Below are 18,891 nucleotides of genomic sequence, written 5' to 3'. Positions count from 1 at the left end.
ACGGCTGGTTGATTGGATGCACCGATCGGATCGGATCGGTAAATTTACCTTTTGATCTAAACCACCGATTATCGCCGATCACGCTTTGATCGGCCCGATCCGATCCATTGCCGATTGATCGGTAACATCTCTAGTGAAAACTGCGTTCATGGTCTGGAGAGGGCACTTTTTACAGACGGGTAAAAGGGCAGGGGCTCAAGCCCCCTTTGATGTCTATGTGTGCACATGCCTGAAGTGAAGGATGGCGGGGCTGACTCACATGGAGCAGTCTTTGGCTGTAAAGGGGTGTTCAACGCATGGGGACACCCATGTCACCGGTGTCACGCTTTAAGGTGGATTCAATGCAATACCCATGTTGTTAATGTTTGTCAAATGCTTCCTTTTTTTTGGTCCATAGGAATAATAAAAAATGTTTTGTCAGCAGTCGCAAGTTCTGGAGATTAAATATTATGTTCTGGAATTGTAGAGGCTTCAAGAAAACAAAGTTATAAATAGACTTAACCTTTTGCAATGGAAAATTCTATATTAAACACATTTTGTTAGCAAAAGATTGTATTCAAATGAAAAGGAGGTGGTGTGTTTTCAGCACCAATACTATTTTTAAGTCAATACCATTTCAAGTCACACCCGCACCCCCGAACCTCTGAATGACATATTGTTTTAGACAGAGCCGAACCGAAATAAATTCGTCTCTAAAAGTGGAGTATGAATCGGCCCATAATTTGAAGGGACATTGGGTCAGTGGAGTAACTGAAGAGAATTGATAATTCTTATTACAAAGTACAGGATGAAGGCCCTAACATGCCTCACATTAATGACTGCATGGTGGGATGAAGATGGACCGTGTTTGATTCATTTTTGCCAAGTTTATTGAAAACATTTAAAAACAAAATAATAGTCAATATTGGGGAAAAAAAGAATGCAAGTTCTCATCCTTATATATGCTGTGTGGTCTCAAAGATCTCTGAATTTCAATACAGTGTCCTTATTTGCCAGGAAGGATACATACTAAACTGACCACCACTAACAAAAATAAGGAATCCGCTTTATTTTCATCTTGATGTGGAATATGGTCAATGTGGTGCTAAAGAGGTCATTGCTTTGTACGAACACTGTACAGTGACAATTCCAGCCACTCATTTGTATACAATAGCTTCCATATCTAAAACTATGACTGTTTTATGTGACTGGTCATGAATCTGTATGAGTCAGCTGCAACGTCACCAACCTATGTAACAAATGCTGCACTTGCATGTAGCCGTAAATTGCACAACTGCCCATAGATAGAGTTGCCCATAGTTGGGAGTTATGCAATAGTATTCATCGTGGATAAAGAATTTCTTTTCAAATGTAATCTCGTGGTTGTTCTTTGCACCTTTATTTCCTCTACACCAAATATTCGAATATCAAAGTCACTATTCGACGTTGTTCACCAAAGTCGAATTTTCGCTTTTTTTTTCTCTCTTTAAAAAATATAGTTTATAAAACTTGGCTAGATAGGAATAGGAAGTCATAAGAATGAGTTGTCAATGCCCCTGGTGGATGAATTTGTTAATGCTCTATACCAGGGGTTCTCAAACCTTTTTAGGCTGTGACCCCCAAAATAATCATATTTGAACTGGGGTCCCCACCCTGACAAGCACTTGGAATTGTAGGTATTACATTTAATGTGACTCGGTTCCGCAGATAAATAGTGTGAAAATGGCAGATCTACATTGTGAGCATGTAGATCGGCTATTTTCACAATGTTCGCCTCTTGCTTACTTAATATTTGACAGTTTGCAGAGTCATGTTGAATATTCGACTATTCGAATACTTTGAGGTCGAATAATTCGATTACTAAAAATTACTATTCGTGAATGCCCTAGCACACAATGACCTCTATTCAAAGAAAATTAAGTTTCACAGACACTGGCAGGCTGGCAGTATCACAATGAACAGAAAACAAACTCAAATGTTTATAGTATTTTATTTTTATCGGAATGAGAGCTTCTGTTATGTACAATAGGATAGATAGGACAGAAACAAAATGTTACAGCATTTATAAATATTTTTCTGCTCCACAATGAATGGTTGTAGTATCCTGTACTGATTGTATCATGTCCTGATATCAACTGCAGATGGACCATTACAAGTTCGAGTGCCCATTGCCCACCCAATGTAAAGGAGAATGGATTGGCCATCTGTGGGTGCCGTCAAAAATAAAATCATCACCTTTCCTAGGATGGGAACGTGGATGCGGTGAACAGAGGACAATCCTGGTATGTGCAAAACGTACCACTACAACAACTACGGGCACAATGTTTATATTTGTATTCATTTGAATTCTTTGATTCTTCTTCTCCCTTGCATTGACGCAAGAACAAGAGCAAGCAGGGGGATGGGGGGGCTGGAGCAGAAAATGGACAGTGGAGCAACAACGTGAGCGAGAGCTTAGAACCTGAGCCAATACATGGCACTCCGCATCCGGTTGTAATCTGGTAGCTGCTCGCAGGGGCCTGCAGGAGAGAGGCAAAGGGGTCACGGTTAGACTGCTCACTACTATTGCATGCAGGGTGATTTCTATTGCATTGCATTGTTTCTTGCCCAATGTTTCAACCAAGTCTGCACTTTGTCAGGTGACATACAATACACAGTAAGGTTGTCTATAATGTGCTAATGTGTTATACCACATTCATAATGCATTATAATGTACTTATAAGACTTATAACACTAATTATGCATAACAACCTACTATAACAATGTTTATGAAGCATTCCAACTTATAATAATAATAAAATGTATAAGTGATGCTCATAATACATTATAAACTCAGTGGAACAGCACATTATGACTACAACACTTTAAGGGCAGGTCTATAATGCATTAAAATCACATTTGGAAATCATTATAATGCATTTATAATGCTTCATAACACTCATTAATGTTTATAATTATGTAGAACTCCACCAGGCACTTTATAACTAAGTTAAGGTATTTATAAAGTGATGTTCGTTCCACTGAGCTTATAATGCATTATGACCAGAAATGTTATAAACATTGTTATAAGTTGTCATATACGATTATAAACATTTGTAATGAGTGAAATACTGTATAAGCGCATTATAAATGTGATTATAATAATGCAAACAGCATTATAGCCTGAAGTGTTACCCAGTACACTTCCTCACCTGATGCTCACAGCAAGAAATTATAATGAACCAAAATAAACACAAAAGTAGTTGGCAGTATTATTATTATTTTTTTTCTTGCAGTTTCCTGAAGAAAATAATTAGTTTAAGTGCTACTGGAGGGGGTGCACGTGTGTGCACATGCACTGAGGTGGAATGGTATCGACAAAATGTCATTACCTATACATTTCTGCCATATATTCAGGGGTGAACAAAACCTTTTTGGGGTAGTTGTCAGGGGAGCACCTGGAGACATGCACCTTTAACTTTTACAGAATATTTGACCATTTGTATTGTATTTTATATACAAATAGGTCTTTATGACCATATAGGAGGCTACAATGCAAGCGTGTCTGTGCTGATTTAGAGCACATTGAGTGCAACAGAGCCATATGAATATTATTTGCGCATTTAAAAGCAATGAATCCGTTAAGAGAACAGACGGCAGACTGCTTATTTTAATTGACGACAATCCATCAGACTTCAGACTGTGTGTGTGTAGGACAACAGTTATTTTACGAAATAAATAACAGTAAAGAGAATAGAGAAAAGACACCGGCCATGGCCGAATCATTGTGCACCTGATAATTGCAGTAGCGTTTTATTGGAGCTGCAGCTCTGTGCGCACGTCTCTCCTCTACCGCAACGTTACCTTGGCCAGCATGAGCCAGATTAACTCACCTAATGCAGAGGTTTAATGCACTTCCAAAGTGAGAGCCACTTCAATAGCCACTAGTTACCGACGCTATAAATAAACTGTTGGTCCCGGCAGCGGTACGCAAGAGCGATTATTTTGTGTGATCTGCTGCCACGCAACATTTATTTTTACCACACATGCACACTAGCGGACCAGTTATGTACACCCTTGCTTATATTGAGTTTTGTTACAGAGCACATGGCAAAATACTCTAAGTGTGGGCTCATTGAACGACTCCAAACAGAACTCACCAACAGCAGTAATAGCAGGACACTTGTCATAAATGTATTTTGAGCAGACTTCACGGACCAACTTGGGTGTTACAGCCTAAAGAGACAAATGTGGCACAGGAAAAAAAAAGGCATGTGATAATTATTTTCACAATAATTGTTTAATCTGTTAATTATCTACAGTCTATGTGATTCATTTAGAGCATTTTATACAATGAAATGACGGTAAAATAAGATGAAGTAAAAAATAATATGGTTATTTGAGCCCACAAAGATGGTTTACCTTTCAGTCACAAAACATAACTATTTTAGAATGAGTGTTCTTTAAAGTGCAAACTCACATCGATCCGTGCGTCCCACTCAGCCAGGGGAATACGCCGACCGTAGTTGAGGACGTGTCTTCCGATGTCGTCACAGATCGGCGTCGTCCCTAAAAAGGCGATAACCATGTGTTAACTCTTTTTGATGCCACAGACATAGATTGACTAGAATCATTAATTAGGCAACCAGGCCACTGACGTAGGTTGACGAGAATCATTAATTAGCCAACCAGGCCACTGACGTAGGTTGGCGAGAATCATTAATTAGGCGACCAGGCCTCTGATGTAGGCTAAATGGTAAATGGTGTATTTATATAGCGCTTTTATCCAAAGCGCTTTACAGAGATTGTGCATTACATTCACCCATTCACGCACACATTCATACACCGGTGGCGGAGGAAACCATGCAAGGCACCAACCTACTCACCGGGAGCAATTTGGTTGACGAGAATCATTAATTAGGCAACCAGGCCACTGACGTAGGTTGACGAGAATCATTAATTAGGCAACCAGGCCACTGACGTAGGTTGACGAGAATAGGCTATTTTTGTTATAAAACAACTCAAAATACATTATTTTTGCCGATTTTATAAAACAGGTGTTTCATACGAAACACTTGCTTGCCTCCAGTGGCAGATCATGTGTCTGAACGAACACGCGGAAGTGCACGATCCATTCTGGGTCTGCTTTGTTGTGATTCTGGTTAAAATGGATTATAAATATAAACACACACAGCTCCTCACCCGTAAGTCGGATTTTCAATCCGAAAAAAGATCTGAGCAGCTGGTGGCAACCCGGTTCCGATCGTTACCATCACATGCACGGAGCGCGTGCGTGGAGCGCCCGACGCAAAAGTAGGTATTTGCTCATTTTGTTAGAATGGTTGTATGAGTCTAACTATGGTGGAATTTAGCGTCACCTAGGGTACTGAAAAGAATGGACAGAACGGATAGATGTGTCAACAGCGTTTTTTTGTGGTCTTAAAAAAAACACTGAAATGGGCTGGCATTGAAAAAGTTAAGACTTGTGACTGGCAGAAGCCTGTGTGTTTTCTTAAATGGTTGCCATGTATACGTGAGACTACATAAGTAGGCAGCACAGAATACTGGATTTGATATCAAAAGATATCTCTTTTATTTTGCTGTATAAGCATTCTACTGTAAAGCAGAGTATGTTTAGCCTGTGTAATGATGACTGTGTTCTCCAACATTACAGCTAACACCCCTCATGCCATTGTGTACATGAAAACAGTGTACTTTTGATTACAGCTTAGAGGAAGCCTTTCAAACCAGCGATAAAAGTGCTAAAATACCAACAGCTACAGCAGACCATCTCACAGCCAGGCTACAGATGTAAACTTTTAGTTATCTTTGATAGCCCAGGCCTAGGGCATGTGCACCAGCTGGTTGTGAGGGGCTTACAAATGGCCGGCCTCTCCAAAAGAAGGGCCAAGCAGTTAGCAAGGAACCGCTCAGTATCAGCCATTATAGGAAGCTGCTCAATTTGGAGGCAACGTTGTTTTCTTTATCCCAGGGGTCTTCAACAGGGGGTCTGGGACCCCTAGGGGGTCCTCAGAGTTACTATAGGGGGTCCTCCAAATCTTTGAGTGATCGAATCTTTTTTTTCTCCTTTTTTATATTAACCACTTGAACCCTAGCTTCCATATTCTGAGAACTTTAGCCAAAAATAGCAAATCTGCAAGCTCACAACGCCTCGCAGCTTAAGGCGTTATGAGCTTGTAGATCGTCTATTTTTGGAAAGGAGGTTTGGTGTAGAGGGGAAAAAGAGCAAACTAACAGAGGGAAAGGTCAAGTTTATTAATTATCGACAGTTAAATATCTGAATCTAAAATACACTGGTGATTGTGCTGTCAAACAATTAAACTATATGGAATCTATGAACAGGTTATGGGGGTCCCTGCTTCATCTCTCTCTCAACTAAAACGTTGAGGACCCCAGCTTTATCCATTTTTATGTCTGTTGTAACTATATTGTATGTAACAATTTTCTGCCGTCTAGGCACTTTTTAACTGTCTGTTTTCCGACTGCACTGTCAGTGTTTATGTCCTTTGCCCAAGGCAAACTTGTACTTCTGTTTATGCGGACATAAATACATATTTCAAATGTGCGAGTTTGAGATCGTACCGTTCAGCTGTCCCACCAGGCTGGCCTTCAGAGCCATCTTGCCCCTGGCAACATCACTGTCCGTCACTGTCGTGCACAGATTCATCCTTCATGTACAGAGGAAGATAAAGTGGTCACACATCAGAAACCTTATTATCATCTATAAAATAAGACACAAAAGGCTTTTTAAATGTCATGTCAGTGTAGTAGTGTGTGTGTGTGTGTGTGTGTGTGTGTGTTTCTAACCAGGCATTCTGTGACCAGTGCATCATGTCTTCAATTGTCATTCCATTGCTGACAAAGTAAATTCCCAGAAGGCCGGTGTCAGAGTAAGAAGAGTGGAAGGCCTGGAAACTGTGACAGAGGTTGTAATCCACCGCCATGCGGGCCAACCGACTGCTCAGGTGCTGCAAACACAACGGATGCACTTTAACTTTTAAAGACGTCATTATTATTAGATAACAAAACAAAGATTTATTCAATTCATTATCTCTTTCCTAATCAGCATTAACCGAAAGAAGGGGTGTAATGTATACCGTCAGTATTCAATTCTCCTAACCTTTCCACCACCGTAGGTGATGTCGTAGCTTCCGATGATCGAGTTGGCCACCATGAGCGGCACAATGTCCGGGCTGGCCGCACTAGCTCCCTCCACAGCGATGGCGACGTGTGCCAGGGGCATGCCGTCGTCGCGCATGCGGACCTGAGAATCACAATACGTTAACAATCTGAGTAGGGATGTCACTATATGACATTTTACATGACGATTAATTGTCACTCAAATAATTGCGATTAACGATTTAATTGTGTTTCTGTCGTTGACAATTAAATTTCTGTTTGGCTTTTAGGCTTTGAAGTTGCACATGGTAGATATGACACATAACCTAAAATACACAGAAATTACTGACATATTTGACAACTTACCACTATCATAACATTGATAGTGGAAATAGCCGATATACAAGCTCACAATGCGTCGCGATGAGACGCGACACGTTGTGAGCTTGTAGATCTGCTATTTCCACTATTTCTGAAAATGTATGAACATTTTTCAACATTCACGATTATGACGATTATGTCAAATAATTGCGATTAGATGATTATATAATAATTGTGAGTGACAGACCTAAATCTGAGTTCTGTGACTGCGACCAAAATACGCATATAATGCTTTATGCTCATCCTCTGATCTGGTATTCTCTCACCTCACTGCCTGTGAAGCGGCAGGGGGACAGCACAGGGACGGCATCATCCTGGTACTCGAAGGAGACATTACTGAAGTGAGTCTTGGCCAAGCTGACCAGCTCGTCGTGGTTCACACCTGCACAGACGAACACATGCTCATTAAAACTGACATCCACAGGAAGGTTGAACGTAAATGTTATTATGGGCCGAGCACTGGACCAGTACGAAGCCCTGTTAAAATGCAAGGACAAATTTATTATTAAGGCCAGAGCACTGGACCAGAGCAAGGACCTATTGAAATGCAAGAATTATAACTTTGCAATAGTTGCACATAAAAGGGAAAGCAAAATGGCTCAACACCGCCCCCTAGAGGATTTCTAACATTCAGTACACACATCATGTCCAGACTTAAAGAAAAAGACTCTTGGATCCATGACCAAATCTCACATTTATAACGGGTTGTACATTAAGTCCTCCTAGGAGGATAATCAGATCCAACTCAAACTCCTTGCTCCTTGTCCGTGGAGCAGGAAGACCTATCATCATAATGACTTAAAGTGCCAGTTCAGTGAATTAAGCTATTTGTTTATAGACATAGTTTATATGTAGAATTGTTGTTTCTAAACCCCTGTTAAAAAAATTGGAACTTTATATTGCAGCATTGTGATATAAGACTGCTTTACGTTTTTTAATCATAACTGGGGTGTCATATTTTAATGCTTGTCACCGTGGTGCGTAATCTGCGCATCACGGTGATAGCTATTAATTAATTACATCTGATAGCCTATGAGATCAGTTACTAGGCAAATCATCACTTCTTCCAGCTAGCCTGGTCGCTAACGTCCACACAGTTGTTGTAACGTCCACTGTTGTTGCTGCTGCTGCTCCCCCACACACACACACACACACACACACACACACACACACACACACACACAAACACACAAACACACGCACACGCGCGCGCGAGTTTAGCTGCTGCTAGCCTGCTAGCATTAGCCACGTCCCTCTCTCTACAGTAGCACCATTAGGTCTGTCTGTGTGTGTGTGTGTGTGTGTGTGTGTGTGTGTGTGTGTGTGTGTGTGTGTGTCTGTCTGTGTGCGCATGCGCGCGTGCGTGCGTGTCTGCACGTCCTGTGACGACGACACGAAACACTGGAGAGTGATATTTTACTTGAGTAAAAGTATCACTACTACTGCAATAGTTTTCAAATGCATCAAATATTTTGAAAATAGCAGATCTACAAGCTTGACACATTGTGAGCTTTTTTCTTTTCTTTTTTTTTATTTGGAGAAAAAAATATATAGCCTACTCAAGTCAAAGTACCTCAAAATGATACTTAATTAGAGTACTTGAGTAAATGTACTTAGTTACTTTTTTGAGTAAAAGTACTTTTTTAACACCCCTGAAAACGGAAGCAGATACTTCCATGAGTGGACGTGGCTTCATGCTGTACATAGGCCACGCCCCTACAGTCCTTGGAAGACAGGCTAGAAAAATATTGTATTGGATTTCAAACATTTTAAAACCTAACTTTTCAAACTTTTTGGTTTTTTTCATCATTCAAATGTTGTCTGTTGGTTAATAATACATTACTCTACGTGTGACAAACTGGGAATACACTTGTTATCATCTTTATTTGACTGAACTCCCCCTTTAAACTTCAGGTTCAAGTAAGGATAGAGGAGCAAGAAAATATCAGGCAAGAGAACTTATTTTTTGCGTGGCTATTTAGTTATCGCTATAGTATTTTCTTTCACTCAGAACAGAAAAATGTTGCATGGTGCTTTTTAACGGCCGTTAGAGAAGGCTGCATTTTAAACATGAACGTGATTTAAAACTTAGATTAGGAAATAAATGCACTTTTGCGCAGCAGCATAAGACTTCCTGGTCATGTGATACTCTCACTCATTTGGGGAATTGGAGTGATTCTCTTCACAGGCGGGTGCCAGATTACTGTACAACGCGTCAAAGGCACAGGGAGACATCAAAGAGTTTGACGAGTCGGCGCGTCGTGGGCATCAAAAAGTTAAGAGCAGTAATTGAGAATCTTCGACTGATTTACTGGTTTCAAGTCATTTGGAACTAGTTCCTTAACTCTCAAATACCGGGAACACGCCCGAGTCGCGTTAGATTTGAACCACTTTAACCATTATTGTATGCTTTAACCTTGGAAAACTAGCAGATATACAAGCTCACAGCGCGGCACCGAGTGCCGCGCTGCGAGCTTGTAGATCTGCTATTTTTGAAAAATCCTGAAAATGCGTGCAAGTCTTTGAATATCTTTGACCCGATCTCTAAATCCTTCCTCTAAATCAGTGGTTCTCAAACTTTTTCATGTCAAGGACCCCCAAAATTACAGGTATTTAGCCACGGACCCCCATCTCAAAATATGTTGTTCCAGGGACCCCCCAGAAGCAAATATTTGAGTTACAAATGTTCGCTTTTAAATAGATATATTCAAAGACTTGCAAAGAAAAATCATGATTTTTCAAAAATAGCAGATCTACAAGCTCGCAGCGCGGCACTCGGTGCCGCGCTGTGAGCTTGTATATCTGCTATTTTTCACTGGTTAAAGCATTCAATAATTCTAGGCCTAAATGGGTTCAAATAATCTTGATACCCATCCCTACAAGACAGACACTATGGTCAGACGGCCAGCAGGAAGAGCTCATACCTCCAGCAGCAGCCAACACCATGCGGGGAGCCTTGTAGTGGCTGTTGATGTACTCCACCAGATCCTGACGGCTCAGACTCCTAGGTGGAATCAAAACAAATATTAGAATTTAGGCATTTAGCAGGCGCTTTTAATCCAAAGCGACTTACAATAAACAGCATCTTTATTACACTCAACATTTCTTCCTCTTAATAGATTTCTTAGGTCATATGGACGTTTAAATATTGCTGGTACATCAATCTTTTTTTTTTGGCTAGACTTTTCAACCAATCCACACACTTTAAAATGCATTAATGATAACATCACTTTGTTAGAAGTACGGAGTCAATTATATTCTGTGCGTTGGATCGTGTAGCTCAAGCAGTGTTCCAAGTACTCTGCATGTTGATTTATTTCATACGTTAGTGAGCTGAACTGAATCCAATGACTTCCTTGAAAATCAAACAAAGTACAGTATGCTTTGGAAAATGGTCTGCATTCATGCCAAGTATACCGTTAGTCATAGAGTCAATGGGCTAAAAATGCTGCCGGAATGGTCCCATTATATAAAGTCAAGTCTTTTTTTGTTGATCTATCACGAAAAAGAAAACTAGATCTTGGTCGATCACAAAGTGATCTCACACACATACCTTGCGTTGCTGGAGGGTCCTAGGACACTGTGTCCCAGAGGGGTTCCCTGGAAGGCTGTGGCGTGCAGCAGGTCCAGGCACACTTCCTGCAGGTTGCCTTCAACCTCCTCGAGCTCCCGCAAGACCACACCTCTCTGCTGCTCAATGTCTGCCTCGCTCAGCGAGCTGCTCTGCACAACCTCTGACAGCAGCTCCACGGCTAAGGACGCACAAGAAGGGGAGGGGACACAGACAGGAACTATGAATACACAGAATCTCTGCGTATCTGTCCCAGAGACTGACCAACTTCAGTTCAAACATGCAGACTGAGTGAGGCAGCTCGCTCCCTACTGGGACGCGAACCCCAGCCCCCCACTCAGCAGACGAGGAAGCAACCTGCAACGCCAAGAAGGCTAGCCCGCTTGGCGGAGCGCGTTACGGCCAGATCTCTTGCAGGGTCGTTACACTACCCCCTCCTCACAGAAGCGCACCCTCGCGGTTCACGCTTCACTGCCCACGGCCGGTCCCTCACGTCCCTCACGCGAGGGCACACTCCACGGGTTCGCCCGTCGGACACAAATGTAACGTTTTGCGGACAGAGTGAGGCAGCTCGCTCCCTACTGGGACACGAACCCCGGTCCCCCACTCAGCAGACAAAGCAAGCAACCCGCAATGCCAAGAAGGCTAGCCCGCTTGGCGGAGCGAGTTACGGCCTGATCTCTTGCAGGGTCGTTACAATATTTCATTTTCCATTCCTAATGTTTTGTGTGTAGCACCAATGGAGTACAGTAGAATTATGATAGTAGGAATATGATTTGTATTGTACTAGTCATCATCATAAATGTGCAGAAGGTTAAATCTTCATGTTGTTCTAGACTAGTTAAGTAATCCTCTCACCTTTGGGAAGGTCTTTGGCCAGGGTCTTCATGTAGTAGGCAGTGTGCTCCCTGGAGGTGTAGGCACTCAAGTGAGCACCCATGGACTCCACCTCCTTCTCCAGGGCAGACTGGGGGTAGTTCTTGGTCCCCTAGAAAGGCAAGGCATTTATAAAGAAATTGCAGAACGGTAGGAATGACATGGATAGAGGAAGGAGAAAGCAGTGTTAAAGCGCATTTAATTTTTTTTATGTACCAGTGACGTTGTTAGATAAACAAAAATGTCAACATTCTGCACCCCAAGACTGGATATTAACTCATTTAGTGCCCATGAAATTTACGGATTATAAAGTCCACGATGCCAGTCTCAGGTTGGCATCACCCCCGTTATCTTATTTTGAAGGCCAGAAGTCCACAGCGCAAACACTTCCGGTCTGACGTCATCGCGTCCTGCGCCGGAACCGATCGTTGTCCACGTGGAGTTGTGTAATTGCGGACCGGGAGCTTTTATACATGTGTAACATAAGCGAGCATCTGCCTCCATCCTAGCTTCTAAAGTGTAGTTTTGAGATAATGGACATTAAAGATGAGATCCCCCGTCCACCTCAATGTTATGGATGGGACTATTTTGTGCTCGTGGAGCCGTGATGATGCGAAATCAGCGACGGATTTCGTCTCCGGACCTCCGGCCATTGTTCTCGGTAATGTATCCGCCGTTACAGTAATATATTACTTTTCACGAGTATACTCGGGATTGGCACCATGTGATACTCGAGTATTTTTCACGAGTCTTCTCGGGATTGGCACTATATGAGTTAAGTTTAATGCGTCATTACAGGTCTTTAAGACACAGGATACACAGAACAAAAGTCATATTTCTGAGTGATATATCTAGGACAGCTGTTTGCAAGATATCTACCTTAAAAGCCATGTGCTCCAGAAAGAAACCTGCTCCATTGTTCCTCTCACTCTCGTAGCGACTGCCAGCACTGATCCACAGACCAACCTGAAACAGAGTGAAGGGTGTAATAATGAGATAACATCCACTCAATATCAACAGTACATCATCACATGAAACTGACCCACACCAACACCTACAGACATGATAGCAATAAAGCCTTTTGGAATCATCTCCACTGAGGTAGGGCTGTCACAATTATGGAATTTTACTTGACGATTAATTACCACACAAATAGTTGTGACAAACGATTTAATTGTGTTTGCCGCTAAACATTGGAACATAGAAGAATTCGATTTCTGTTTGCCTTTTAAACAAACAACAACATTGAACAGGGCAGATATTACAAATCATATAAAAAATCACTTGCATATTTAATAACTTTAAAAGCATCAAGTTTTAAATAGATAGAACGATAGATCTACAAGCTCACAAGATTACACAATGAATCATGTGAGCTTGTAGTTCCGCCATTTTTTTTTTCTTTTTGTAAAATGGAATAACATGGAAACGATTACAGTATGCAAAAATAATTACAATTATCTAAAATAACAGAATGTTTTAATGGTTGGTATGTATGCTGTAGTTCTTCTTACCGTGCAGGTGCCATGTCCGGTCTCCTCGGAGGCGATCCTCAAGCCATTGTCCAGGGCAGTGAGGTGGGTTTCTGGAGCTCCTACCAGGCTCTGGGCATAGCTAACTGATCCTTGTCCACGCCTCAAAGACAGGAGGATGGGCTGAAGTCAGAAATACATTGGTCAAAAGGTTAATTAACAGAAATGTAATCCATAGCCGTGCATGGCGGCAGAAAGACGTTGTGTCGTCTCATCTCTGCTCATTGACAGTGCGCAGTTATGTTACTATAGTAGCGACTTTAAGCAACGCTACAGCAACGGCAGATGACAACGGTAACCGGAAATGATCCGCGCTCGATAGATAAACCTGCTGTCGCCGCAGCCGTCACTACTACGGCAGAAGGTCCCTTCCCACGTAGCGCCTACTCCGTCGCCATGGGAACCAAAGCGTTCAGTGAAAGCGGTGGGAACCCGTCGCTATTAACTGGACACTGGCACTGCACATTACAGCCGAATGAATACTTCGTCATACGATGGGGATGTGCGCCGAAAATAGCAGATCTACAAGTATACAGTCACAAAACGGGGACTGCCCCATAGGTCGAACTCCTGTTGGGTCGAACCGAGGTTAGGGTTAGGTTTAGGCATAGTTTTACTGAGGTTGGGGTTAAGGTTAGGTTTAGGAGGTCGGGCCAAAGGGTGTTCGACCTAAGGAGATGTTACCTCACAAAACTTCACGGAAACAACGCATTGTGAGCTTGTACAGTAGATCTGCTATTTTTTACCCATGACCCACTGTACGGGTCGGCGAAGTATAAATCAAGCTCAAACGACTGGGGAGCAGTTCTCACATTAATTCATTTTCTTGTGCAAATATATAAGTAATCGGCAATCGCCAATTTTGGGGCTGACGGTGGCTGATAGGAATATCAGCCAACCTCACTGCAGTCTGAAGTTCAGAGTAAACTTGTATTGCAACTTATGTGTTTTCACTTGACTGTTCTAATTTACATTTTCTTTTGAGAACACAACTCTTTAATTGAACAGACGCACAAACCCAGAAAAATAGGTTTGTCAGTGAAACTACCGTAGTGACATCAGAGATGTAAACGGCAAAACTATTAATGAGAGAAGGAAGTACAGTAAAGTATCCTGTTCTACATGCCACCAATTTGCCGGTCAGAGTGCTGGGTGATCAGAGGAAAATAGTACACAGTAGTACCAGGTGAACAAAATAGAACTGCTCCCGTGCACACGTCTGTGTGTGTGTTAAAAAACCTCCCTCGGTCAATTTGGGTCAGTGAAGTGAGGTTCAAATTGTTAATAATTGCGGCGCAATTATGGTGAACAAGTGGCCTCGCATGTCACTGATGCAAGCGACATTTGATGCTTTCTAAGTGTCAGGGCTTTTAGATTAATAATGAGTTGTTCTCTAATATACACCAGCAACTTCAAAACATGATAGCTTGACCTTGCCTGCCCTAATGTAATGTCCACAGGAAGAGTGGATGACCACAGGCAGGCCACCATTATCAAAGCAGCTACAGGGGAAATTAATACATAGGCGTCTGAACAGCTTTAATTCATGTAATCTCAATCTGTTACCTACATTCCCACCTACTTCTGAATCACGTTTGACAGACATCATAACACAAAGGACTGTCTGCCGCACTCCATATTTAATAAAGCAAAAACAGCCTTTTTAAGTCTCTCTAGTCTCTACTAATGAATTATTATAGTGGGTTCCGGTGGTCCCCTCAGAGGTTTCTCTCTTCCCACCTACAGTACAGAAAGTTGTAGAATCCTGTACTAACTTAAGCCTCTATCAGAGTCCAAGGTGAAGAGCTATCCACCGCAAATTCTAGGTGGAAAGCTTTCCACCTCAAGTCAGAAAATAAGTGGAGGCCACAGGGCTCCAGGGTGCGACCTATTAAGTCGCATATGCGACTTAATTTCATAAAGTGCGAGTAAAAATGTAACCAGGTCGCGCTGGTGCGAGTTGGAAAAAAAGAGGGAAAAAAAAGAAAAAAGAAAATCCTCAATCGAAGATCGCCTGACGCCTCTCTCTCTCTCTCGCTCCGTCTCTCTCTCTCCCTGTCTGCCTGCCTGCAGAGGCTATGCTCGGCCCCTCCCCTTCTCTTTCTCTTTCACTCACATACAGTACACACACAGTACTACACACACACACTTTATCGTTGGTCCGGTGGTGGCTGGTGGGTCACACGCAGACAGACAGACAGACAGACAGACAGACAGACAGACAGACAGACAGACTCTCTCTCTCTCTCTCTCTCTCTCTCTCGCTCACATTGGATAGATATTACATATAATAACCTTTCTTTGTATAACCGTGCTTTTTTCTGTTGTCATCGTGGATCGTGGATGTTTCCACCGTTGGTTACATTAACCTACTGTTACGTTAAAACAGCTGTGTGACTCGTTAAGTTCCTCAGTGCCCAAAATGCGCTTCTCACTTCATAGCCAATTAGCTCAAATGAACGGCAGCTGTACATTTTTCTGTCTCGGTGTCTCGTGTGTGTGTGTGTGTGTGTGTGTCTTTGGTGTAGCGTGTGTGTGTGTGTGTGTGTGTGTGTGTGTGTGTGTGTGTGTGTGTGTGTGTGTGTGTGTCTCCAAGTGAACGTTTTCTGTTGATATCAAGCAGCTTACTTCCCAGTATCTCACTCTAAAACCATAAGGACAATTTTATTTTTCCATCATGCATGAAAGCAGGCCTATTGCATTTAGTCTACGTTGTGCAAGTTTAAAGTCATAGTTCTATATTGCATTTGTTAGCCGAGATATTCGTAAATCTTTCTTGAATTAATGTCTTTAGTTTGCAAATATTAACTTGAAGCAAAAATACATAAAAACTAGGCTACAGCTTTTTTTTTTACTTATCATGAGACATATTGTTATCGGGGTATTCAACAACATTATATTGAATATCAAAGGCTTTCCTAATATCACACAGCCTTAGTGCTGACCTATTTTTACTGCTGCTCATGCAGAGAAACCTAAAGTTCAGATTAAAATATTTAGCAAATATCACGTTTGGGTCATTGTCAATCTTTACATCAAGGCAAATTGAAATGGCTTATGGTATGGAAATGAACACAACTGTCATCAGTATAATAAGGCTATGTATTAATACCACACTAATACGCTATACAAAGAAAAATATGGTGCTACCTAATTTCTGATGGTGCTACTTAATTAAAACGTAGGTGGCACCAGTGCTACCTGTGAAAAAGTTAGTCTGGAGCCCTGGGAGGCCATCATAGTCAGTCACGGTGAAGTCCTATTCACCGTGACTGACTGGTCCAGGTCGACCAATCAGTGAACGGGGTGAAGAGCCTATCTGTCAGAAAGTAAAAACAGAGAGATGTGTAGGGACTCGCGGTGGAAAGCTCTTCACCCCGAGGAATGATGTAACGTTGTAGTTTTATGACTCAAAAAGACTACACCGCGGTGGATAGCTCTTCACCGCGGTACCGACTCTGATAGGGGCTTAACAAGTGCACAAAAATCTTCTTCACTTATATTTTGGTGTTCCCAGGCAACACATATTTTTCAAATGGGGGTCCGTGGCTCAATACGTATCAAGTTGGGGGTCCTTTACATAAAAAATGTTTGAGAACCACAGATCATTTCACAACTACCATAGTTTAACAAATCCTGTCACTTGCCAGAAAAGTAGTCATACAAACACCTTGAAATGACATTTCACACAAAATATGAATAATTTAATAAAAGATGTTTTTAATTGTAAAGTCACGTTATGATTAATGATCTCGAAACTTAGTTAAACTACTGTTACTTACTATAACTATCGACATCTGTTAGGCACAACAAGATAGATACAGTTGGCTAGATAGCTTAGCTAGGGTAGGAGGGAAGATGAGGACAATTAAGTGACAAAAGGTTGGCTTTCTTTAACAAACAGTATATGAGATTAACGTGATTAAGCAATGACCTGCTGGTCTGCATATCACGCACAGAAAGGGTATTCGACATGCCAGGTGACTGAGACAAGAACATAACATGTTTCTTCACAGTTGACCTTGTGTTTGCTACCGGCTAACAAGTGATGCTAACCATGGATGTGATGCGAGGCTAGCAGCTAAAGACTTTAGCAAGCGGTTCCGTCTACTTCAATAAACGTCAGTAGCCTTTTATATGGGACGTTTTCCTGACCCAAACACGGACCAAAATCATATTATAAAAGCTATAGATTATTCCTGTTTTAACTTACACTGCGGGTTTTGGTGAGGGTTCGACCCAGAGTGCTGCCGACTCGGCACACGGACGCCGCCATTTCTGCTGTCAAGCTGGGAGAGTGGTCCTGTCACAGGTCACGTGGTCTTCTCTGAGCAGCACTGCGTTGATGACGCGGTGGGTAAAAAGGGTCTCTGTTTCCAAACCTCTTTTGATAAATTACAGTTTAGGCCTAGTTCATGTTAAAAGGTAAAAATAAAAATAAAATAAACGTGGCAGCCAGCAAAAATTGCATTGTGGAGGAAATGTATGTGATGGAGAGATTTACACATAGACTCAGGAGCTGTTTATTGAAAAATGACACTACGGAGGACTGATATGGACTGAAACATAACGAAAATGATGTAAAAAGTTGACCCTGTGAATGTCTGTACAAAATAAATGAATACGAAATAAAGAAAATAAACGGAGGACTGTAATTGACAAAACATGCCCCCCTCAGCATTAGAGAAGCTGAACATAATTATCATATCAGTCATCAAAACTAGATGTGTCATGTGTGTCAACAACTAACATGGTTAAAAAAAACTGAGTTTGAAGTTAAATGGCCTTATAATGGGTGTCTCATAAAAATCAATATCAAATATTTATTATAATATTGAATAAAGCAAAGGTTCTGGGCACACAAAAGCCTAGACGTTAAAATGAAGTGTTATAGTGAAATACGTACCCCTTTAAATCCTATCGGAGTCCCCCACGACAGCGGGCTATACTACTTTTTCCCTCTAGTCTACACCAACTCTCTTCTGCAAAGCCCAATCTCAGAAGCTCACAATTATTGGTTAAACAGAAGTTATTGACTAGACAGAACACAAAACAAGTTACATGTGAAATACTTTATTTTTAGGTAGACCAACAGCTTAGGGCAAATTATATTGACTGAAGTATTGTGGTCTCTCTCGATAATCCACTTTCTCCATCAAGAGTGCTTGATGTCGTGTTGATCACAGACATAAAAAAGTAGACGCCTCTTCCGGCTCTCTGGTACCCGTCTCGCATTGATAGGCATTTTTGATTGACATGCTTGGAATTCTTCAGTGTGCGTAACAGACATGGAAGGTCGGTAGGCAAATCAGAGGCAGGTGGGGGCGGGTCTTTTCGTACGCAGCTCTTAAAAACAGCTGCGTCGCGCAACACTAGGAACTGGCTCTGTTGAATTGAATTGTAGTCCTTGGATAAGTCCCGGAAAAGACACGC

The 18,891-nt window shown here is 41.8% G+C and overlaps 1 protein-coding gene across 1 annotated transcript; it reads right to left on the bottom strand.

The window, feature by feature from the left end:
- Nucleotides 1–1,973: 1,973 nt before the first annotated feature.
- On the bottom strand, nucleotides 1,974–17,746 carry uqcrc1 (ubiquinol-cytochrome c reductase core protein 1). The gene is made up of 13 exons (XM_080727562.1): nucleotides 17,672–17,746; nucleotides 13,441–13,581; nucleotides 12,806–12,892; nucleotides 11,909–12,038; nucleotides 11,033–11,231; nucleotides 10,404–10,483; nucleotides 7,746–7,861; nucleotides 7,100–7,243; nucleotides 6,787–6,947; nucleotides 6,562–6,647; nucleotides 4,439–4,527; nucleotides 4,119–4,194; nucleotides 1,974–2,498 (listed from the first exon to the last, which is right to left on the bottom strand). The coding sequence occupies exons 1-13, from the start codon at nucleotides 17,732–17,734 to the stop codon at nucleotides 2,434–2,436; spliced, it is 1,437 nt and encodes a 478-aa protein (XP_080583688.1). The 5' UTR covers nucleotides 17,735–17,746; the 3' UTR covers nucleotides 1,974–2,433.
- Nucleotides 17,747–18,891: the final 1,145 nt, after the last annotated feature.

This window comes from Nannobrachium achirus, assembly GCF_963921795.1.
Source record: "Nannobrachium achirus genome assembly, chromosome: 6".
NCBI classification, from domain to species: domain Eukaryota; kingdom Metazoa; phylum Chordata; class Actinopteri; order Myctophiformes; family Myctophidae; genus Nannobrachium; species Nannobrachium achirus.
Note: the sequence above shows the minus strand (reverse complement) of the source record. Positions and strands in the feature narration are given on the sequence as shown.